This window comes from Bos grunniens, chromosome 16 (assembly GCF_055505025.1).
Source record: "Bos grunniens cultivar Pamir isolate PY7600 chromosome 16, Bosgru_T2T1.0, whole genome shotgun sequence".
NCBI lineage: Eukaryota > Metazoa > Chordata > Mammalia > Artiodactyla > Bovidae > Bos > Bos grunniens.
The window spans coordinates 39,059,796-39,077,526 of record NC_141180.1 but is presented as its reverse complement, the minus strand read 5'-3'; the positions used below and the strand labels follow the sequence as shown (position 1 = coordinate 39,077,526).

The 17,731-nt window shown below is 54.0% G+C and overlaps 1 protein-coding gene across 7 annotated transcripts; it reads left to right on the top strand.

Moving 5' to 3' along the window:
- Positions 1-5,034: 5,034 nt before the first annotated feature.
- MAD2L2 (mitotic arrest deficient 2 like 2) lies at positions 5,035-17,691 on the top strand. Of its 7 annotated transcripts, none has more exons than XM_086344501.1 (9): positions 5,035-5,109; positions 12,654-12,705; positions 12,803-12,921; positions 14,520-14,591; positions 15,173-15,273; positions 16,079-16,173; positions 16,488-16,561; positions 17,018-17,110; positions 17,333-17,691. In XM_086344501.1, exons 2-9 carry the CDS (start codon positions 12,666-12,668, stop codon positions 17,372-17,374), a joined length of 636 nt encoding a protein of 211 aa, XP_086200627.1. In that variant the 5' UTR covers positions 5,035-5,109; positions 12,654-12,665; the 3' UTR covers positions 17,375-17,691. The 7 variants fall into 7 exon arrangements, with proteins under 7 accessions (XP_086200627.1, XP_086200629.1, XP_086200632.1 ...); XM_086344503.1 differs by lacking the exon at positions 5,035-5,109 and adding an exon at positions 11,345-11,606; XM_086344500.1 differs by lacking the exon at positions 5,035-5,109 and adding an exon at positions 12,099-12,212.
- Positions 17,692-17,731: the final 40 nt, after the last annotated feature.

Below are 17,731 nucleotides of genomic sequence, written 5' to 3'. Positions count from 1 at the left end.
CAGGATGGAGAGTGACATCAGGTAGTCAGCACTTGCTGATCCCCTCTGGGTGCAGAGCCTGGGTGCCATGCAAGGGAAGATGCTCCAGTCTGAACACCTGGTCCCTGCTTCTGGAAACTGCCAGTAAACTCTGACTGGGACAGAAACCCTGCCCTGGGGAGCTCTCATGGTTAACAGGGAAGGTCTAGGTCTCACCTTGGAGGACTCTAAGACTGATGAGAAACAGCTGCTGTCCTCAGGGAGCTCTTGTTTGAGTAAGAAAAGCAGCCTCCATCCCAGGAAGCCTCCAGTCTAATGGGGGAGATCTGACTGCTTCCCTTAAGGATTTCCCAGTCTGCAAGGGGACCCACAACTCTGGCCTCGGATGTTCCCAGGACATGGGGAAAACTTTGCTGGAGGGAGCTTCTAATCTGTGGGTAAAAACACAGTCTTTGCCATCTAGAGGTCCCCACTCTGACCCGGCAGGGAGGCCGCAGGCCCAGTGACAGAGGGAGGCACAGATATAATTATTACTGATTCAAACACACACATGTCAATCCAAACCCATTTTCTGAGCCACGGGAGAGCCCCCTGAACAGACCGAAATGAGCTATGTGACCCCGGTCGAATCATTTAACCCCTCTGAGCCTCAGTTTCCTCTCCTATAAAATGCTGGAGGTTTCGAGAATGAAGGGAGGTAAAGATATACAGTGAGTGGTACCCAGTAAGGCTGCAATAAACAGTAGCTGCTGTTATTATGAGGAGGGGAAAGAGCAGGCGTGGGGCTTGGGGGTGGGTTCCTGGAAGTGTTCGTGCATCTGTGCCTGCATGTGCAGGGGGTGGACACAGGTAGCCCCGTCCTCAGTCCTCAGTGGGGTGATTGATGGCTTCGGTGGGGCGGGTCAGCACAGGCCCAGGCCCGCCTGGAGGGGACCATTGTCTTGGCAAATGAGGTTTGGCTTCCCCACAGGGGCAGCTCCATCTGCTTTTATTTTTTCCATCAGCAGCCTTGGGAATTCCCACCCTCCCAAGGCCTCACACCTCACAAAAATCTATGTAAGGGTATTATTTTGGGGGGAAGGTGGGTGGAGTCCTACCTCCTGCTACATTACAGGTACTGGCCAGCCCTCCTCCTCCTCTCCTAAGCCATCCCCTTGGTGCCCTCATCCCCCAAATGTTATTATCTTGGTTCCCAGACAATTTTGTTGGACCCATCACTTAATCATCAAGTGATAAAATGCCTGCTGTCAGTTCTGGAAGAGGCCAGTGTGGGGCAGAAAGACACCTGGAGTCAGGCAAGCCTGGCTGTGCATCCTGGCCCCAGCATTTAATAGCTGTGTGACCCTGGGCAAGCCAACTAACCTTTCTGGGCTTCAGTCCCACATCTGAAAAGTCAGTGTTTGGGTATTATTTACAGGGCATCGACTATTCTTAAGACTTAGGGCTTTATGTGTATCATCTAATTTAGCCCCTTGAAGTGGACAATATTTTTCAGGTAATAATGACAGTAACAGTGGATCAACATCGGGACAAAGATTTGAAGGATTTGCTCAAGGTCACACAGTAGAGTGAATGGGAGAGTGGGGATTTGAACTTGTGGCCACCTGACTTCAAAGGCCACATTTTGACCATGTCATCTTATGCTTGCTGCTGCTACTGCTAAGTTGCTTCAGTCGTGTCTGACTCTGTGCGACCTCATAGACGGCAGCCCACCAGGCTCCCCCGTCCCTGGGATTCTCCAGGCAAGAATACTGGAGTGGGTTGCCATTTCCTTCTCCAATGCATCAAAGTGAAAAGTGAAAGTGAAGTCACTCAGTCATGTCCGACTCTCAGCGACCCCATGGACTGCAGCCTACCAGGCTCCTCCGTCCATGGGATTCTCCAGGCAAGAGTACTGGAGTGGGGTGCCACTGCCTTCTCCTTACTCAGTAACTAATACCAGTGCCGATGCTGTGACTTTTAGATATGACAAAATGGGGGCCTTAACCCATAGGCTGGCACAGAGGGGGGTCCTAAAAACTTGAGGTTCTGCAATTATGTCATCCCAGCTGCTCTGGATTCTAGTACTTGTGCCCCTATACCCACTCAGGAAGATATCTCAGACAGTCAATGCCAGGCCATGGTGTTGTAGTGGGGGGGGTGGCTGCCAAAGCTGGGAACTGGCGTGGGGGCAGGGTCTTTCCTGAGGAGACATGTGCTCCATGGGGCCCCTTGAGAGGAAGGGCTGGGGTTGGACAAACAGAGGGCATGGTGCAGCAAGAGAAGGGAATCTCACCTGAAGGAGCGAGTGGAGTGATGCCCGATGACTCCTCCTCACCCCAGGAACATGCCCAGCTCTTGCTCACCCTAGAATACGGAATCAGGGAGGCCAGGATGCAAAATCTCTCTCTGTCACATTTCTGGCTGAAACAAGTGAAGGTGTGGGCCACACAACTGCTAAGCTAGTCTGCTGAATTCAGGCAGCTGCTTCCCTGTCTGGTCTATTTCCTCTGTTACAATCAGGCACAGAAATCATCCTCAACTTCTGGAGGCACGCAGAGGCCCTGATGCCACAGGGACTTTCCAGGAGAATTGCTCCCTCTCCAACTGCCCCAGCTCTGGTCCTTTGCTCTGGAGCCCACTCTGCCCCTGGCCTGGCCAGCAGGATCCAGTGGAACCCAGGGATAACCTATGGTTTGCAATTTTCATCCCTGTCCCCTTAGCCAAGGATTCCATTCATCAGAACAAATATGGACAGAGCACCTGCTGTGTCTCAGGCACTGGGACAGTAAGTGGAACAAGACCCACCCCGCCCAGGGAAGTGCAGCCCAGGAGAGACAGGGAGGCAAAGGGGAAGCAGGAGGGCTTCCCACAGGATGGGCCATCTGACCTTGGCCTGCAAGGGGAGACATTTCAAATAGAAGGAAGAGTTCAGAGTCCATCAGGGCATGGAGATGACCAGCCTTCTATCATGGCTGAAAACTCTGATGCTGATGGGGGCATGGTGGGAGGCAGGCACGGTCGTTAATTTAGTGGAAACAAGGAGCCATTGAGGGGTTTAGGGATAGGGAGAGCGGTGGACTGAACGGTGAGGAAGGCAGTGAAAGTGGCAGGAAGGGTGTGCACAGGAGTCTGGACGGTGTACGCGTGGGTGTGTGTGTTCTCAGTCCCATTCTTGCCTCTCTAAAGAGAAAGGCTCTGGCTGCCAGTCCTGGCTGGGGCTGAAAAACCCAGCTAGGAGAATCCAGAACCTGCCAGTCAGGCGATGTTATAAAGTTGCCCGCATTATGCCACTAAGTCCACATCACTGCCTAACTCCTGGAGTCGTGTGCCACCTGTCGTGATGACACAGATGGTCAGAGGGTTTGAGTGATTCCCCAGCAGGTTCAGGGTCCAAAAGACAATCCCCCCAGAGGAAAGGAAGTGGCTTGTAAGTGAGAGACATTGAAAAAGAAACAGAGGGACTTCCCTGGTGGTCCAGTGGCTAAGACTCTGCACTCCCAATGGAGGGGGTTCAGGTTCCATCCCTCGTCAGGGAACTCGGTCCCACATGCTGCAACTACAACCTGGGGCAGCCAAATAAATACATATTTTTAAAAAACAAACAAACAAAAAGAAATGGGTACAAGATGGAGATTTGGAATTGGCAATGAGGCACACGGATGTCTCACAATCAATGACCAGCTATTGACAACATCAACAGCCACATTGATCTCATTTTGAAAGCAGAGGCCCCTTTTATTCTGATTTTTAAGCTCTGATTTTAGGACAAGGAGAGAAGAGGAGGGAGAGAAAGAGAGAAGAGAGCTTGGAAGAGTGTGTAGAGGGAGGTGATTGTGATAAGGGAGGGGCCATAGTCAGGTTTCTTTTCAGGGTCTCTAAGCCTTGAATTTTGGATCCATTTCCCCCTTTCTGTGGAGCCTCGTCCCCACCTACCCAGAGACTGTAGAATCACCCATGGCCACCGAGTGCCTGCTGCACAGACATTCGATATGGTAAAAAACCGTTTCCACACACATCCCTGTAGGTGGGTGCTATTATCCCCGAGTTATCAAGGAGACACTGAGGCTCAGAGAAGTACGTTCCTTTGTCCAGGATCTGTCCCTCAGCCTCCGTCTGCCTGACTCCGGAGGGGTACTGAACCAACACTAGGGCACTTCTTCCATGCCACCAGGCTGGGAGGTGGGCAGCGTGGAAGAGTGCTCTGAGCAAGAGAGCAGACCGAGGCGAGGGCTGAGGGAGCACCCAGAGGAGCAAGGGAGGACTTAGCGGGAAACCCAAGAGGCCTCACGTCTCAAACCTGGTTCCCTCAGGCGCCTGAGACCCCGGTGCGCGGTTGGAGAAAAGCAGGCAGTGGGCCGGGAGAGGGCCTGAACCGGGGCCAGAAGAGCTAGCCCAGAGCCGTCGGGATCACTAGGGCGCGGAACTGGTCCGGGTCAGGATGGGAAGGCGCGGGACCACCCGCAGTGCTGGCCGGGGTGGGGGCGCACCTAGAGCCTCCCTCTCCCTGTACACACTCCAGCCCGGTAGGTAGCCTCGCTAAAAGCCGAGGACACTCCTGCCAGCTCTGCCCGGGGCTCGGGGAGTCTTTCGAGCTTCTTCAAACGACGTCAGACTGGGATCCTCAGCCCGAGAGACCACCCTGAGACTCAGAGACAGAGAGACAAAGAGACAGGATTCCACAGGGAGAAGGCTAGTGCGGAGGAGGAGAGTGGGCGAGAAATGAGTCCGGGAGAGCGAGGCGAGGACGCACGCGAGGCAGTGTCAGAACGTGGAAAAGTCGGTGCCCGGAGGAAGGTGGGCAGACGAGGAGCCCAGGAGCAGAGCCAGGAGCTGAGGGGAGACGCGTCGAGGAGGGGAGGCGGCGGACCCACCGACCGACGTGTCCGAGGGCCGGGAGGACAGGGAAGAAAGCAGCATCCTCACTTCCAGCCTCGGTCCCCAGCGCGCCTGGCTCCTGAGCGCTCCAGGTAGCCCACCTTTGTCCGGGCGCGCAACCAGGTGAGGCAGGAGGGCGGGGCCGGGGGCGGGCCAAGGCCATGCCTTACCTGTCTGACCGGCGGGGCGGGGGCCGAGGGGCTCGGGTCCGAGCGCCTGCGGGAGCCGAGCGCAGCAGAGGGCAGAGTCTCGAAGCCAGGACCTCGCGGAGAGGTGCGCGGGCGGCAGGAGGATGTGCCGAGGCTGAGCGGGGCTGGAGGGAAGGGGGAGGGGGACGGGCGGGAGGGAAGGGGGCGGGAACACGGGGAGGGGAGAGGGAGGGGTGGCGGGGAGAGGGCTCCGCTGCCCCCAGCCGAGGGGCAGCCCTGGGCCGAGCCGGGCCCAGCGCGCTCCCGGCCAGCGCGCCCTTGCCAGCTGCGCTCGGCGTTCCGGTCCGGCTCCCCAGAGGCCTAGCCGCCGCCGCCGCCGCGAGGGCGCGGGGCAGACAAAGAAGGTAGACAAAGGCGGGCGCAGCCGGGCGGCCTTGCGGGCACCGGGAGAGGCGGGCCCACTCCTCCCGGTGCAAGAGCCGCCTCGGCGCGGCCTGGAGCGCGTGGGACGGGCGGGGCGCGGGCAGCGGTGGCGCCTCTAGAGCGGCCCGTTCGGGAGCGGGCTACAAAGGGCCGCGGCAGGGGGTCCCTGGCGGACCCCAACAATGGATCGGGGCTGAGCGCTTAGCTGCGGCGAGTCTGGCCGAGCAGGGGCCGGCGGTTCTCCAAAAGGATTATTCCGCCTAGGCTGTCAAATGGGACGGAAGAAACGCCCGGTACGAGGAAGGCGGGACCGCGCACCGCGGGGCTTTTGCAGCTTCGGAAAGTGAGCGGAGTTGGGGGCGAGGTTCTGGGAGGGGTCGCTCTTCCATGTGGGATTCTAGGGGGTCTTTAAAGCTCTATCAGGTGAGACTCGGGCGCACTGACGGCTGCACTAGAGCCCCCTCCCCACTCTCACACCCTGGGAGGGAAGGGGAAAAAGACAGTCCCCCTACCTAACACACACACACACACACACACACACACACACACACAGTCCGCTTCTCGCCACGCCCCGTCCAAAATAGGTCTGACGCTCCAAAACCCGGTCCAGGCAGGACAAAGCCAGCGCTCGGGGCCGGCTCATTCATCACTCGCAGAGTGCCGACCCTGGGAGTCCAGGAATGCTATGTATGGGTCCCGCGGCCCCCATAACTCACGGCGGGGTCAGTGGGGCCACCAGCACAGCAAAGATCAAAGAGCGGTGGGGCGGGCCGGGTTTGCGCGAAGCATCAGTCTTGCCTGGCCCCCAGAGCTGTCCCAGCGGCTTCCATTTCGACTGTCTTCTTTCTCCAAAGGGTGGCAAATTATGGCTCAGAGGTTTAAGAGCTCCGCTCTGTAGTCAGGCTAGATGCCTGGTCTCCTTTTCTGATGCCATTCCCCTTCTCCTTCAAGTGGCCTAACCTCTCTGAGCTCACCGCTAGCCCTAACTCTCAGGCATCAAGGATTAAGTGCAACGGCTGTGTAAGGAGATAATGTTCCTCAGGTCCTGGCCCCACAGCATATGATCTAGAAAAATTATCAACTATTGTTATTGTAATAGGAATATTATCAGCCTGTGGGGCTCCAGTATGGATTGGGTTATGAGCTGAGCAGAGACATGATCTGATTTGTTGTTTAGTTGGTAAGTCATATTCTACTCTTTTGTGACCCCATGGACTGTATAGCCTGCCAGGCTCTTCTGTCCATGGGATTTCCCAGGCAAGAATACTGGAGCAGGTTGCCATTTCCTTCTCCAGGGGAATCTTCCTGACCCTGGGATTGAACCCGAATTCAATCTGCATTGGTAGGCGGATTCTTTACCGCTGAGCCACCAAGGAAACCCTGCATGATTTGATTCAGGTTTTAACTAACGGGCTCTGATTCCCAAAGTTAAGAATAGACTGCATTTGGCAAGGACAAAAGCAGGGAGACCAGCTGGAAACTGCGGCAGAAAAGAGGCAGTGGTAGCTTGGGCCTGGGAGGACGACAGTGGGCATGATCCCCCCTGTCCAGGATGAAGCTGTGGCCCAGCATTTACTGAACCAGAAGTGAATTATTGGCTCCTCTGGTTCCAACGCTGTTGTGATGGATATTCATCGGTAGGGTGATCTTTTGGATTCTGTTCTCTGGGGCCTCCCAGAGTGATGCTGTGGAGAAAAGTAGATGTTAGGAGAAGTCTGGAATCCTGTCCCATCCAGGTTTTGGTGACTCTGGGCCTCAGTTTCTCCATGTTTGAATGGCCAAAGTGGAAACAACTCAAATACCCATAGCCTGATGAGTGAATAAACAAAATGTGGTATATGCATGTGGTGGAATATTGACCACAGAAAGGAATGAAGTACCAATACATGCCACAGTCTGGATGAACCTTGAATACAGTATGCTATGTGAAACAAACCAGACATAAAAGGCTGTGTATTGTGTGATTTACATAAAATGTTCAGAATAGGCAAATCCATAGAGACAGAAAGTTTTCTAGGGGATGGTTGCCAGGGGTTGGGAGAAGGCGAGAGTAGGAAAGTGGCTGCCAATATGTGTGTGGGTTTTTCTTTTTGGAGCAAAGAAAATGTTCTAGAATTAGATATTGGCAATGGATGCACAATTTTGTGACTATATTAAAAACCACCGAATTGCATGCTTTAAAAAGGATTCTTTATTGAATTATATTTATTATTTATTTAATTATATCTCAGTAAAGCAGTTATTTTTAAAAATTGGCAGTTGAGCTGGATCAAGGTCTCTTACCCTGTGGTCCAGGATGACTTCAGAGGGCCCGGCAACCCCTAAAATGTGAATAACAGTTAGTGTTTCTGTGCACTTCTGTGGATAAAGTTTCAAAGTTCAAGAAGAAATGATCTGTAAGGTCCCCCTGACCAACAAGGGGGTCAATGATACTAGAAAGTCAGCAGAACCTTGGGGAGGAAATGGCATGGGGGCTCTGCCCTCGTTGATGATATATTGGAGGCTGTCCAGTGTTACTGGGGTAGTAAGGCCAGGGCTGTGACCTGAGTCTGAGGCCAGCAGTGGACCCCAGGATCTGGGGCAGCTGTATAGGTCCGGCCTCACATCAGAAGGCCAGATGAGCAGGGAGAGGTGCTGATTTCAGCTGTAGCCCCTTATCTTTAGGCATATTTGGCCATGAGGATGTACGTTCCCCTTCAGGGCATTTGGGGGGGGGTTTCCTGCTGCCCGGGGAAATGGAAATAGCAAGAGGGGCACAGCTATGAATGTTTTGGATGGGGTTTTGAAAGGTGTGATGGCTGGTCCAGAGTGTTTGCTCTAGGGGCTTAGGTGGTGTGTGTGTGTGTCAACCTTAATATCATCATCATCACAGCCATTAATTGGGTATTTACATGCCAGACATTGTATACTTTGTGTCTTTACAAACATTATCACACGTATTCCTTGCTCAACTCTATGCAATTGGTGCTACCACGATCCCATTTTACAGATGAAGACATTGAGATTCATCTGGTTAAGGGGCAGTGGTAGGGAGAGAAGCAGCAGCCTCTCACAGCAGGGTGTGAAGGGCACCGTGGGGAGTGCATTCTGCAGCTCTTGCTTGTTTGTGAAAGCAGCTCTTCTCTGCACACCACCACCTAGAGCCCGCCCACTGAAAAGCAAAGAGGTCTTTGCTCTTCATCCAGACTCAATAAGGACTCATGTCAGGCAAGTGTCAGTGAGTCACTATCCACCATCATTTCATTCCTTCAGATTCTTTCATTCGCTCATTGGACACACATTCATTTAGAACCTGGATCTGGCCAGGCATTGGGGAGGTGCTGAACCCAGAGAATGAATGAGGCTGGGCCTCTGCTCAGGGGGTGTCCCAGCTGGCTGGGTTCCTGAGCATTGCGGTGAATCCCACTGTCAGCACTGTCCACTGGTGACAGTGGGATTGTCACCAGGCTAAACTTGGCTGACTTTCTTGTGGCTCCTCCCGCCTTCCTGTGTCTGGTGTCCTGGGAACCTTAGGCAGGGATGGGATGGATGCTATGTCCTGTGATCATCCTGGGAACAAAAGGAAATATCTTAGGGGTCTGGACACTTCATTTCTTGTTGTTACACCCTGTTCATTCATTGTGTGTTGTTCAGTGAACCCCAGGAATCTTCCTTTGTCTGTGCAGTCTTGGCAAAATTCTTACATCTCATCTTCTCTCAGTTTCAATTTAAATGTCTCTAGGGACTGAGTTTCTTTCTGTTCCTATTGAAGACCCTCAGGAACCTGCTGCAGTTAGCAAATAAGCTCTTTCTCCTCCTAAACATCTACCCTTCCTTCCCAGGTACCCTCCTACATATTGTTGTTATGGTGAAGAATATGCAAATAACTTTGAAAAACAGACTCCCAGCAAATGGGTATTCAAAAATGTAATAAATTAACTCCATAATGTAATCTAGGTCCCATGACCATCCATCATGCTGATGTGATTACGATACGAAAAATCAGATGCCGTGTGGACAGAAGTGACAGATGACTCTCACAGAACTCTCTCATGGTCCCATGCTGATTCAGCCCCCTGCCCCTGCTTATCCCCAGCTTCTTGGCCCCTTTGGAACCCAAGGTCATCAGAGGTTTAGGGAACATCTGTCCAGCCTGTTCATTTCACAAATGAGATGGAGGCCTTTTGGGGGATGGAGTCAGATTAGTTTGATCCCTCCTCATCTGTCTCCTAGCCCCCCGTCCTCTGTTAATCGCTAGCTCTGAATCCAAAGCCCCAAACAGGTATTTTTATCCAGTTTCTAGTTGACAAGGTAGGTACCCCAGGGTCAGACAAAGCTGTTTGGACCTCAGTGTCCTCACTGGAAAAATGTGAGTTTTGGGGTGTTTGTCTACCAAGGTTTCTCTGAAGTTCTTCAGCTGTGTGTGGCAGGAGACCTCTGAGTGGCTTGCACTATGTCTTCTTAGGGCAGGGGGCTGGAGCTTAGGGTCAATGGAAGGAACACTAGCATGAGTCCCCAGGTCACTTGCATTGTGCCTTGGAGGCTACTCCGAAACAGTAACTGGGCTCTGAGCTTCTGCTACCTAGAGCTCCATCCTAAGGGACTTTTCACAAGGAATTGCCCCCTTAAGACTGCCACTTTCTGTTACCAATAAAAATGCTGCATGAGCAACCTCCAGGGAGGGGCAAAGAGGGACACTCATTTCCCCCAGTTTCCCAAGTATCCACAGTGATTAAGTCTCAAGGAGCCAGGGGACACCTGCCTACAAACAAGTGAGCTGCTCAGCTGGCTCCATGTGGAAATGGTCCTCTCCTATGTGATGTGGGCAGGGTCTCCAGATCTTGGGAAGGATTGCTGTGCTGCCAGGCACATCCATTTCTAAATTAAATCCTTCATTCTATTGGGTTAAACATTGCAATATTATGAAATGCAGACTTTCCCTAAGCAATTAGGGTGGTTGCAATTCCCATACTTTCTTTGGCATCAGCCCCCTGGGAGCTTGTTAAAGGGCCAGTGCCCTATTGTGCACCCCGACTGATCTCATAGGTCTGGGAAGCCCAGGTTCCAAGTGTTTAACGGGCTCCCCGGGGATTTTGATGCAGATTTCCTGGGACTGCTTCTGAGAAATGCTCTGTTGGCATTTTTGGCTTAATGGGCCAGGTTACTTATTCTCTCCCCCATCACCACTGCCATATGAAGTGTGTGAATGCAGGTTTGAAAGCATCTGGGGTGAAAGGGGTGCAGGTTGCTGATACTAAGCAGTAAACAGTAAACTTTCTTGGCTAGATCTGTGTACCAACAGATGGGCATGATTTCTAACAAGCTTTTGTGTCCCTGGAGGTCAGAGACAAGATCCCCAGATTTCTGTCCCTGGTCTGTTGTCTATACTCCACAGCCACTACCCTGACCTTAGTTTTTCCACCTGTAAAATAAAGGAGTTGAAAATAAGTTGAAGCCCTGGAGTTAGAATAGAAGTCAGAACTGGGTTTGTATTCCAGCTGTGTGATTTGGGCAAATTAGGAAACATCTCTGAGTCAGTTTTACCATCTATGAAGTAGGACTGTAAAATGGAGGCTTGGCTGTTATTGTTAATGAAAAAATTAAAGAAATCAATACTTGAAACATAGTGGGTGTTCATGTTAGGAATTATTTTTAATATTAATATTATTTCTCAGGATCCTCTCAGCCCTTCCAGAGTCCATGCCTCTGGGGAACATTCGGGCTATAAAGTGAAGTGGCAGAAGACATCTGTGTCCACACCCTCCGCCAGTAGCTGTGTAACTCGGGCAGGTTACTTCACCCCTCTGACCCTTGTTTGGCTCATCTGTAAAACGGGGACAATAATAGCAACTGTTGCAGTGGAATTGTTTTGAGAATTTAGTGAGCTGGTTCACGGACACACTTAGCTCAGTCTCTGGCACTTGGCTTGTTCTTGTGCTTTGTGTACATGCTCAGTCGTGTTCGACTCTTTGAGACCCCATCCCATGGATTGTAGCCTGCCAGGCTCCTCTGTCCATGGGCTTATCCAGGCAAGAACATTGGAGTGAGTTGCCATTTCCTCCTGCAGTGGATCTTCCTCACCCAGGGATGGAACCCCTGTCTCCTGCGTCTCCAGCACGGGCAGGCGGATTCTTTACCGCTGACCCACCTGGGAAACGGCTCTATAAATGTCAGCTGTTGTTACGATGCATATCCCGGGAGGTTTTTTCTTCTTGGGAGGTAAAGACTGGCTGCATTTAGGCTCCAGATGACGGTGGGAACGGGGACGTCCCAGGTGCTCGCCGGTCCTCCCCTATCCCCGCCCCGGAGCCGGCGGATTCACTTTCGGTTGGGCAGCTGAGATTCCGGGGATGGTGACTTTGGAGCTAGCGGTAGATGTCGCTGTCCAGAGTGCCCGTCTGTGACCTACAGTGGCTCTCACCAGCAACACCTACCCGCCCTCGTCCTTTACGTCCTAAAGCGAGAGAAATGCCCTGAGGAGGAAAATATGTTGCGATCCGAAGTGGAGACCAAAGTTGTGTGGTTTTTTTTTGCGCTCACCTTTAATTGAAAGGAAGCGGCGTGGCGCAGCATCAGCAGACTTGGGATCATTTTGGCGCCCGGACAGGGCCCACCCCTGTGACAGCCCCTCCCTCCCGCACCCGTGGTTGGCTGAGCGGGGAGTGGGCGTGGCTGGAAGCCGGCGTTAGGACCCGGCGGAGCGCCGCGGACGTCACGGAGCGGCGCCCTGGCCGCGGGTTGAGCGGGAGGCGCGCGGAATTAACCCGATCGGTGGTCTCCCTCGCTAGGGGCCGGGCCCCTAGCCGGGAATCGAGGCCGGAGCCGGTACGGGGAGAGAGGGGAGGGGCGGGATTCTCGCAGGGGAGGAATCTAGCCTCGCAGAGGGTGAAGTCCTATTTCCAGCCTAGTTTCGCTTTCCGCGTGTCCAGTTCTACGTTCCCGGCCCTGCGCATCCAGTTGTTCCCTCTGAGGCCGCTGCCGTGCCCTTTTATGCGGGCACAACTCTGGCCTTTCCTAGCGCCACAAGACTGCAGGCCGAAGCGGCCAGTGCACAGAGGCTGATCGCAGGCGTTAGGCTGCCTCCCAGCTCTAACACCTGCGTGGGGCGGGGGTGGTGGGGGGCGCTTTCCCAGCTGCTCTGATTCTATGAGAAGGGACGGGCAGCCCTACCCGGTTTCCCTCCCAGGTCGAGGGGAGGGGTAGTGGGAGTGGGCGGGCCCTGCGGCTGCCTGGGCCTCTGGAACTAGCTCCTGCCCCACCCCCCAGGTGTCTGGAAGGATGACCACGCTCACGCGACAGGACCTCAACTTTGGTCAAGGTAGGGAGGCTGGACCTGGGGCAGGGGGCGAGGGAGGGCCAGGGCTAGCGGGCTCCCCCGCCCTCCACGAGCGCACCGGGTTCTGTCCCCCTCTCAGTGGTGGCCGATGTGCTCTGCGAGTTCCTGGAGGTGGCGGTGCACCTGATCCTCTACGTGCGTGAGGTCTACCCGGTGGGCATCTTCCAGAAGCGTAAGAAGTACAACGTGCCTGTCCAGGTGAGCCCCCACAGCCAGGTTGGGTGCACTGGGTCACCGCCGAATCACAGAGCGGATGGAGAGGGGATTTTTAACTCTCTTCCACCTTCAGGCTCAGCGCCCTCATTCCTCAGCGGCCTAACCTTGCCTTCTAGTTCACAGAAGCAGCTAATAGCTCCACAACCTCCCATCCCTCACTGCCATGGCATCTCCTTCCCTCCTCTCTGAACTGGGAATTCCCCTTGCCAGAAGTTAGGGACCAGCTCCTCTGATAAGAGTCCCCCTGCCCCGCCATCTTTGATTTTTAAAGGTCTCCTGAAGCTGATGAATGGTTAGTTTGGAGGGGATTCCTATAAACTCAGGCACCTTCTCTCTCCTCTCGTTTACCCTAATTGTAACAGTTTGTTTTAGGTTAAAAGGCACAGGAAGCAGTAAATACATGTGACTATATCATCAGCCTCTAGAAGTTCTTGCCCCTTAGAAAGCACTCAGTAAATATTAGAACAAATGACTGAACACTCTGAGACGGCAGTGGCACCCAACTCCAGTACTTTTGCCTAGAAAATCCCACGGACGGAGGAGCCTGGTAGGCTGCAGTCCATGGGGTCGCTAGAGTCGGACACAACTGAGCGACTTCACTTTCACTTTTCACTTTCATGCATTGAAGAGGGAAATGGCAACCCACTCCAGTGTTCTTGCCTGGAGAATCCCAGGGACGGGGAAGCCTGGTGGGCTGCCGTCTATGGGGTCGCACAGAGTCGGACACGACTGAAGCGACTTAGCAGCAGCAGTAGCAGTGACTGAACACTGGAAGGTGGTGGAAGCTTAAAAGATATGGGTGGGGGTGGGGAACAAAAAACAACAAAAAGATGTATAGGGAGAATGAAAAACAAGAATCAGCACTGACTGAGTACCCACTGCGTAGCATGCTTCCCTGGTGGCTCAGTGGTAAAGAATCCACCTGCCAATGCAGGAGATCGTGGTTCAATCCCTGGGTCCAGAAAATCCCCGGAGAAGGAAATGGGAACCCACTCCAATATTCTTGCTTGGAGAAGTGCATGGATAGAGGAGCCTGGTGGGCTCCAGCCCATGGGGTTGCAAGAGTCAGACCCAACTTAACAACTAAACAACACTGTATACTAGGTACTTGTCTCACTTAATCCTCCCCTTTTCTTTTTAAATGAGATCTTCCACAGATGAAGTAAGCAAAGAGGAGTTAAGCCTGAGGCCACTCAGGTCCTTAGTTCCAGATTCTTAATGTTTCAAATGGATTAAATTCCTGAATCTCGTCTCTGGAAAAATGCCCGTATACCCAAACCTCCACAATTTAGAGACATCTTAGACTCTGGAGGAGCTCAGTGGCCTCGCATTAGGAACTCCTAATGCTGTATTAAATGCTGATGTTGGGACTGAATTCTTAGGATCTTCTAACTTCTTCCCCTCTGTGGATAGTTCAGTTCTTAGCCTCATGCTGGGTAGTCTGTTTCTTAGCGGGGAGCCCTAGGGAAGAGCTGGGCCTTTCTCCAAAGGCAGGCAGGGCCTTGGGCAGCTGGAGAGGGTGTCAGGGGTCCCCCCATCAGTGCTGCAACCTCACCAGCCATCGTGGGGGTTGTGTGTAGATGTCCTGTCACCCGGAGCTGAACCAGTATATCCAGGACACATTGCACTGCGTCAAGCCACTCCTGGAGAAGGTGAGAACACCAGGCCCCCAGCCTACCCTGCCTCCAGTGCCCCTCCATGCTCCAGGATGGGGCAATGCTGGGACACTTTCGGGTCCATATGACTAATAACACCCAGAAGCCTATTCCCTGCTCTCTGGAGACCACCCTTGCCCAGGGACAGGCCCCAGGGCATGTGGGTATGTTCAAGGCATGCTGGGCCTGGAGCCTTGGTTCCTGGAATTCGCTGAGTGGGACCTGCCTTGAGGGTTTTGGGTCGTTCTCCCAAGTTCCTTTCTCTCCCTCTGCCCCAAGTTCTGTCTGGGCTTGGCCCTTCAGGGATTCCTCCCTCTATCTGTTCTGCTCCCTGAGACATCCTAGCATCACAATGGGACCCAGCATCCTTTGCTCTCCGTGGGTACCACTGGGGTGCCTGCTCAACTTCTCAAACCTCTTTCTGGGATCCCAGGGACTCTGGGCCTGGAAGCTGAGCAGGACTGAGAGTGTCTTTCCCAACCTTCCCTGGGCAGGGAGCAGGTGGCAGGGAGTGGAGTGGGCGGGGGAAAGGGGAGGCAGGGACCCAGCTCTGGAGGAGGGGGTTCTTGTCCTTGCAGAATGACGTGGAGAAAGTGGTGGTAGTGATTTTGGACAAGGAGCACCGCCCAGTGGAGAAATTCGTCTTTGAAATCACCCAGCCCCCGCTGCTGTCCATCAGGTGCGCTGCCTTGCTCCCCATCCACAGGCTCCCTAGCAATACCCCTACTCTAACCCCTTTAAGGCAACCCCCGAATGCCTTGCTAAAGGCCCGCGAGGACACGTGGTGAGGTGTGCCACCCTAATGAGGCCTGTTAGTGGCCGAGGCACAGCTGGCCACCCAGCAGTCTCTGTGGACGTCACACAGGTTACACAGAAATCCCTCCTGTATCACACCTGGAAAATCACGGCATTGGCAAATGGCTGGTCCCAACCTCATTTTATAGATGCAGAAATCAATCAACTGTGTCCTGGTTCTCAGATGATCTTGACCTGGTCACCCAGAGCCAGGACACAGACCCAGTTTCCTGACTTCCCAGTCAAGCATCCAGTCCATAGTCAACTAGAAGTTGACCTTGGGTGGCTGTGTTGGGCTGGTCAGCTGCCAGCTTCCTGTGGTAAGGTCAGGGCACTAGAATCTGTCCCTACTTGCTGTGTGGCCTCAAGCAAGCCCTGTCCCTTCCTGGCCTGGTGTCCTGGTTCTTAGACTGGGTTGCACATTAAAACCACCTACTAGGGTTCCTTATGCTCACCACCAACCGGTTCTGACTTAATTAGCCTGGGATGGGACAAGGCTTCGGTTTTAAACTCCCCAGAGGATTTTTTTTTTTTTTTCCCCAGAGGATTTTAACCATGTGGAATCAAGTAGGCAGGCCCTCAGAAGCGCCAGGCCCTCTACCCCCAGGGCTGCTTCCAGGGTTGATTGCCTGCCAGAGGGAGGGGGGATGCCCATGTGCTGGGAGAACCTCCTCCTCTCTCCTTCCCAGCTCCGACTCCCTGCTGTCTCACGTGGAACAGCTGCTCCGAGCCTTCATCCTGAAGATCAGTGTGTGTGATGCTGTTCTGGACCACAACCCCCCAGGTGTGCTCGTCCCCACCCCTTCCCTGGGCATTTCCATGGCTCCGTGTTGGCCTGTGTCCTTGGGTCCCTGCTTGGCTGCACCAAGCCTCCTCTCTTCCTTCCTGCCTTGTAGAACCCCTCTTAAGAACCCTCCTACTTGAGGAGGCCTCCCTGATTGACTCCACCTGGGGTTAAGTCTCCCTGTTGAGTGTCTTGTCTGAGCACTGGGTTCACACTCTGTGGAGCTGCCGTGCCAGTTAGGCTGTGTGGGAAAAGGCTGTGTCCAGTGGCAGGCATGGGGTGGCCGAGGCTTGACCGAACTCTGGCCTTTTTAGGCTGTACCTTCACTGTCTTAGTGCACACGAGAGAAGCCGCCACTCGCAACATGGAGAAGATCCAGGTCATCAAGGTGAGAGATGGGACTGTTGTAGGATGGTGGGCAGGAGACAGTCGGGAGGCGCTGAGAATCAGAGTTCTGTGTGAGAAGGGGTGTTGCCTTGGCCGGGTACTCATCACACTGCTTATGGCAGCGCCTGGCATCAGTAGCTCTCCTGCATCAGCTCTGTGGTCACCACCTTGTCAGCGCCCCACCTGGGCACTCAGCGCTGAGAGGAGGGGAGCCTTGATCCAGTTTCCAAACTGGTGTTTGGGGCATGTTGAGTCACTGGGGCTCCCAGGCCAGCTCAGATCTACAGACTAGGCCTTTCTGGTGGGGGAACCTGGGACTCTGCACCACAGCAATTCTCTGGTGGCTCTGATGCTTCCTGATGTCTGAGGATGCCAGTTCTGGAAGGGGAGTGGGGAGCAAAGTGAAGATGGGCAATGAGCCAGCCCCCTGCTACCCTTCCCTTGGTCCCCTCCCCAGGACTTCCCCTGGATCCTGGCAGACGAGCAGGATGTCCACATGCACGACCCCCGACTGATACCTCTAAAGACCATGACATCAGACATCTTAAAGGTGAGCTGCTTGGGGCCCCTGTGCTGAGGCCTCACCAGATGGCTTGTGGACAAAGGCTCAGGGGAAACGACAGGGCATGCCTGGCATAAGGCTCCCAATCCTTTCTTCTCTTAACCCCTGGCAGTGGCCACACAGCCCCACCCTGGGCAGAGACCCCATGGGTTCCCCAAAGGAGGTGCCCTGGTTGTCTGTCTGACTATGGTGTCTATTCCTGTCTATCAGATGCAGCTCTACGTAGAAGAGCGGGCGCATAAAAGCAGCTGAGGATGCACCTGCCCTCCCCAGTACCCCCCAGGAAAGCCACGACTGTCGGACTTTGGGGGCCCAGCCTTGGGCCGTGCTGCAGGGCCACCCTGATTCCAAGTGCTCTTACTGTCTCTGTGTATGGACCACCCCTGCCTCCAGCCCTGGGCTGCTCAGGCCTGGTTGCCTTCGTGGAGGAATCGCTCCCTTCTCCGCCAGGAGGGCAGGGAAGAATGCTGGGACCTCAGTTTCTCAGCCTTCTGGGATTTGGCCGGCCAATGCTGTCTGTCTCAAACACTGTGCTGTGAGTTGTTTCAATAAAGCGCTCCCAGGGCTGAGCCGCACTGTCACTATCTGGAGGGAAGGGGCTGCTTCTCT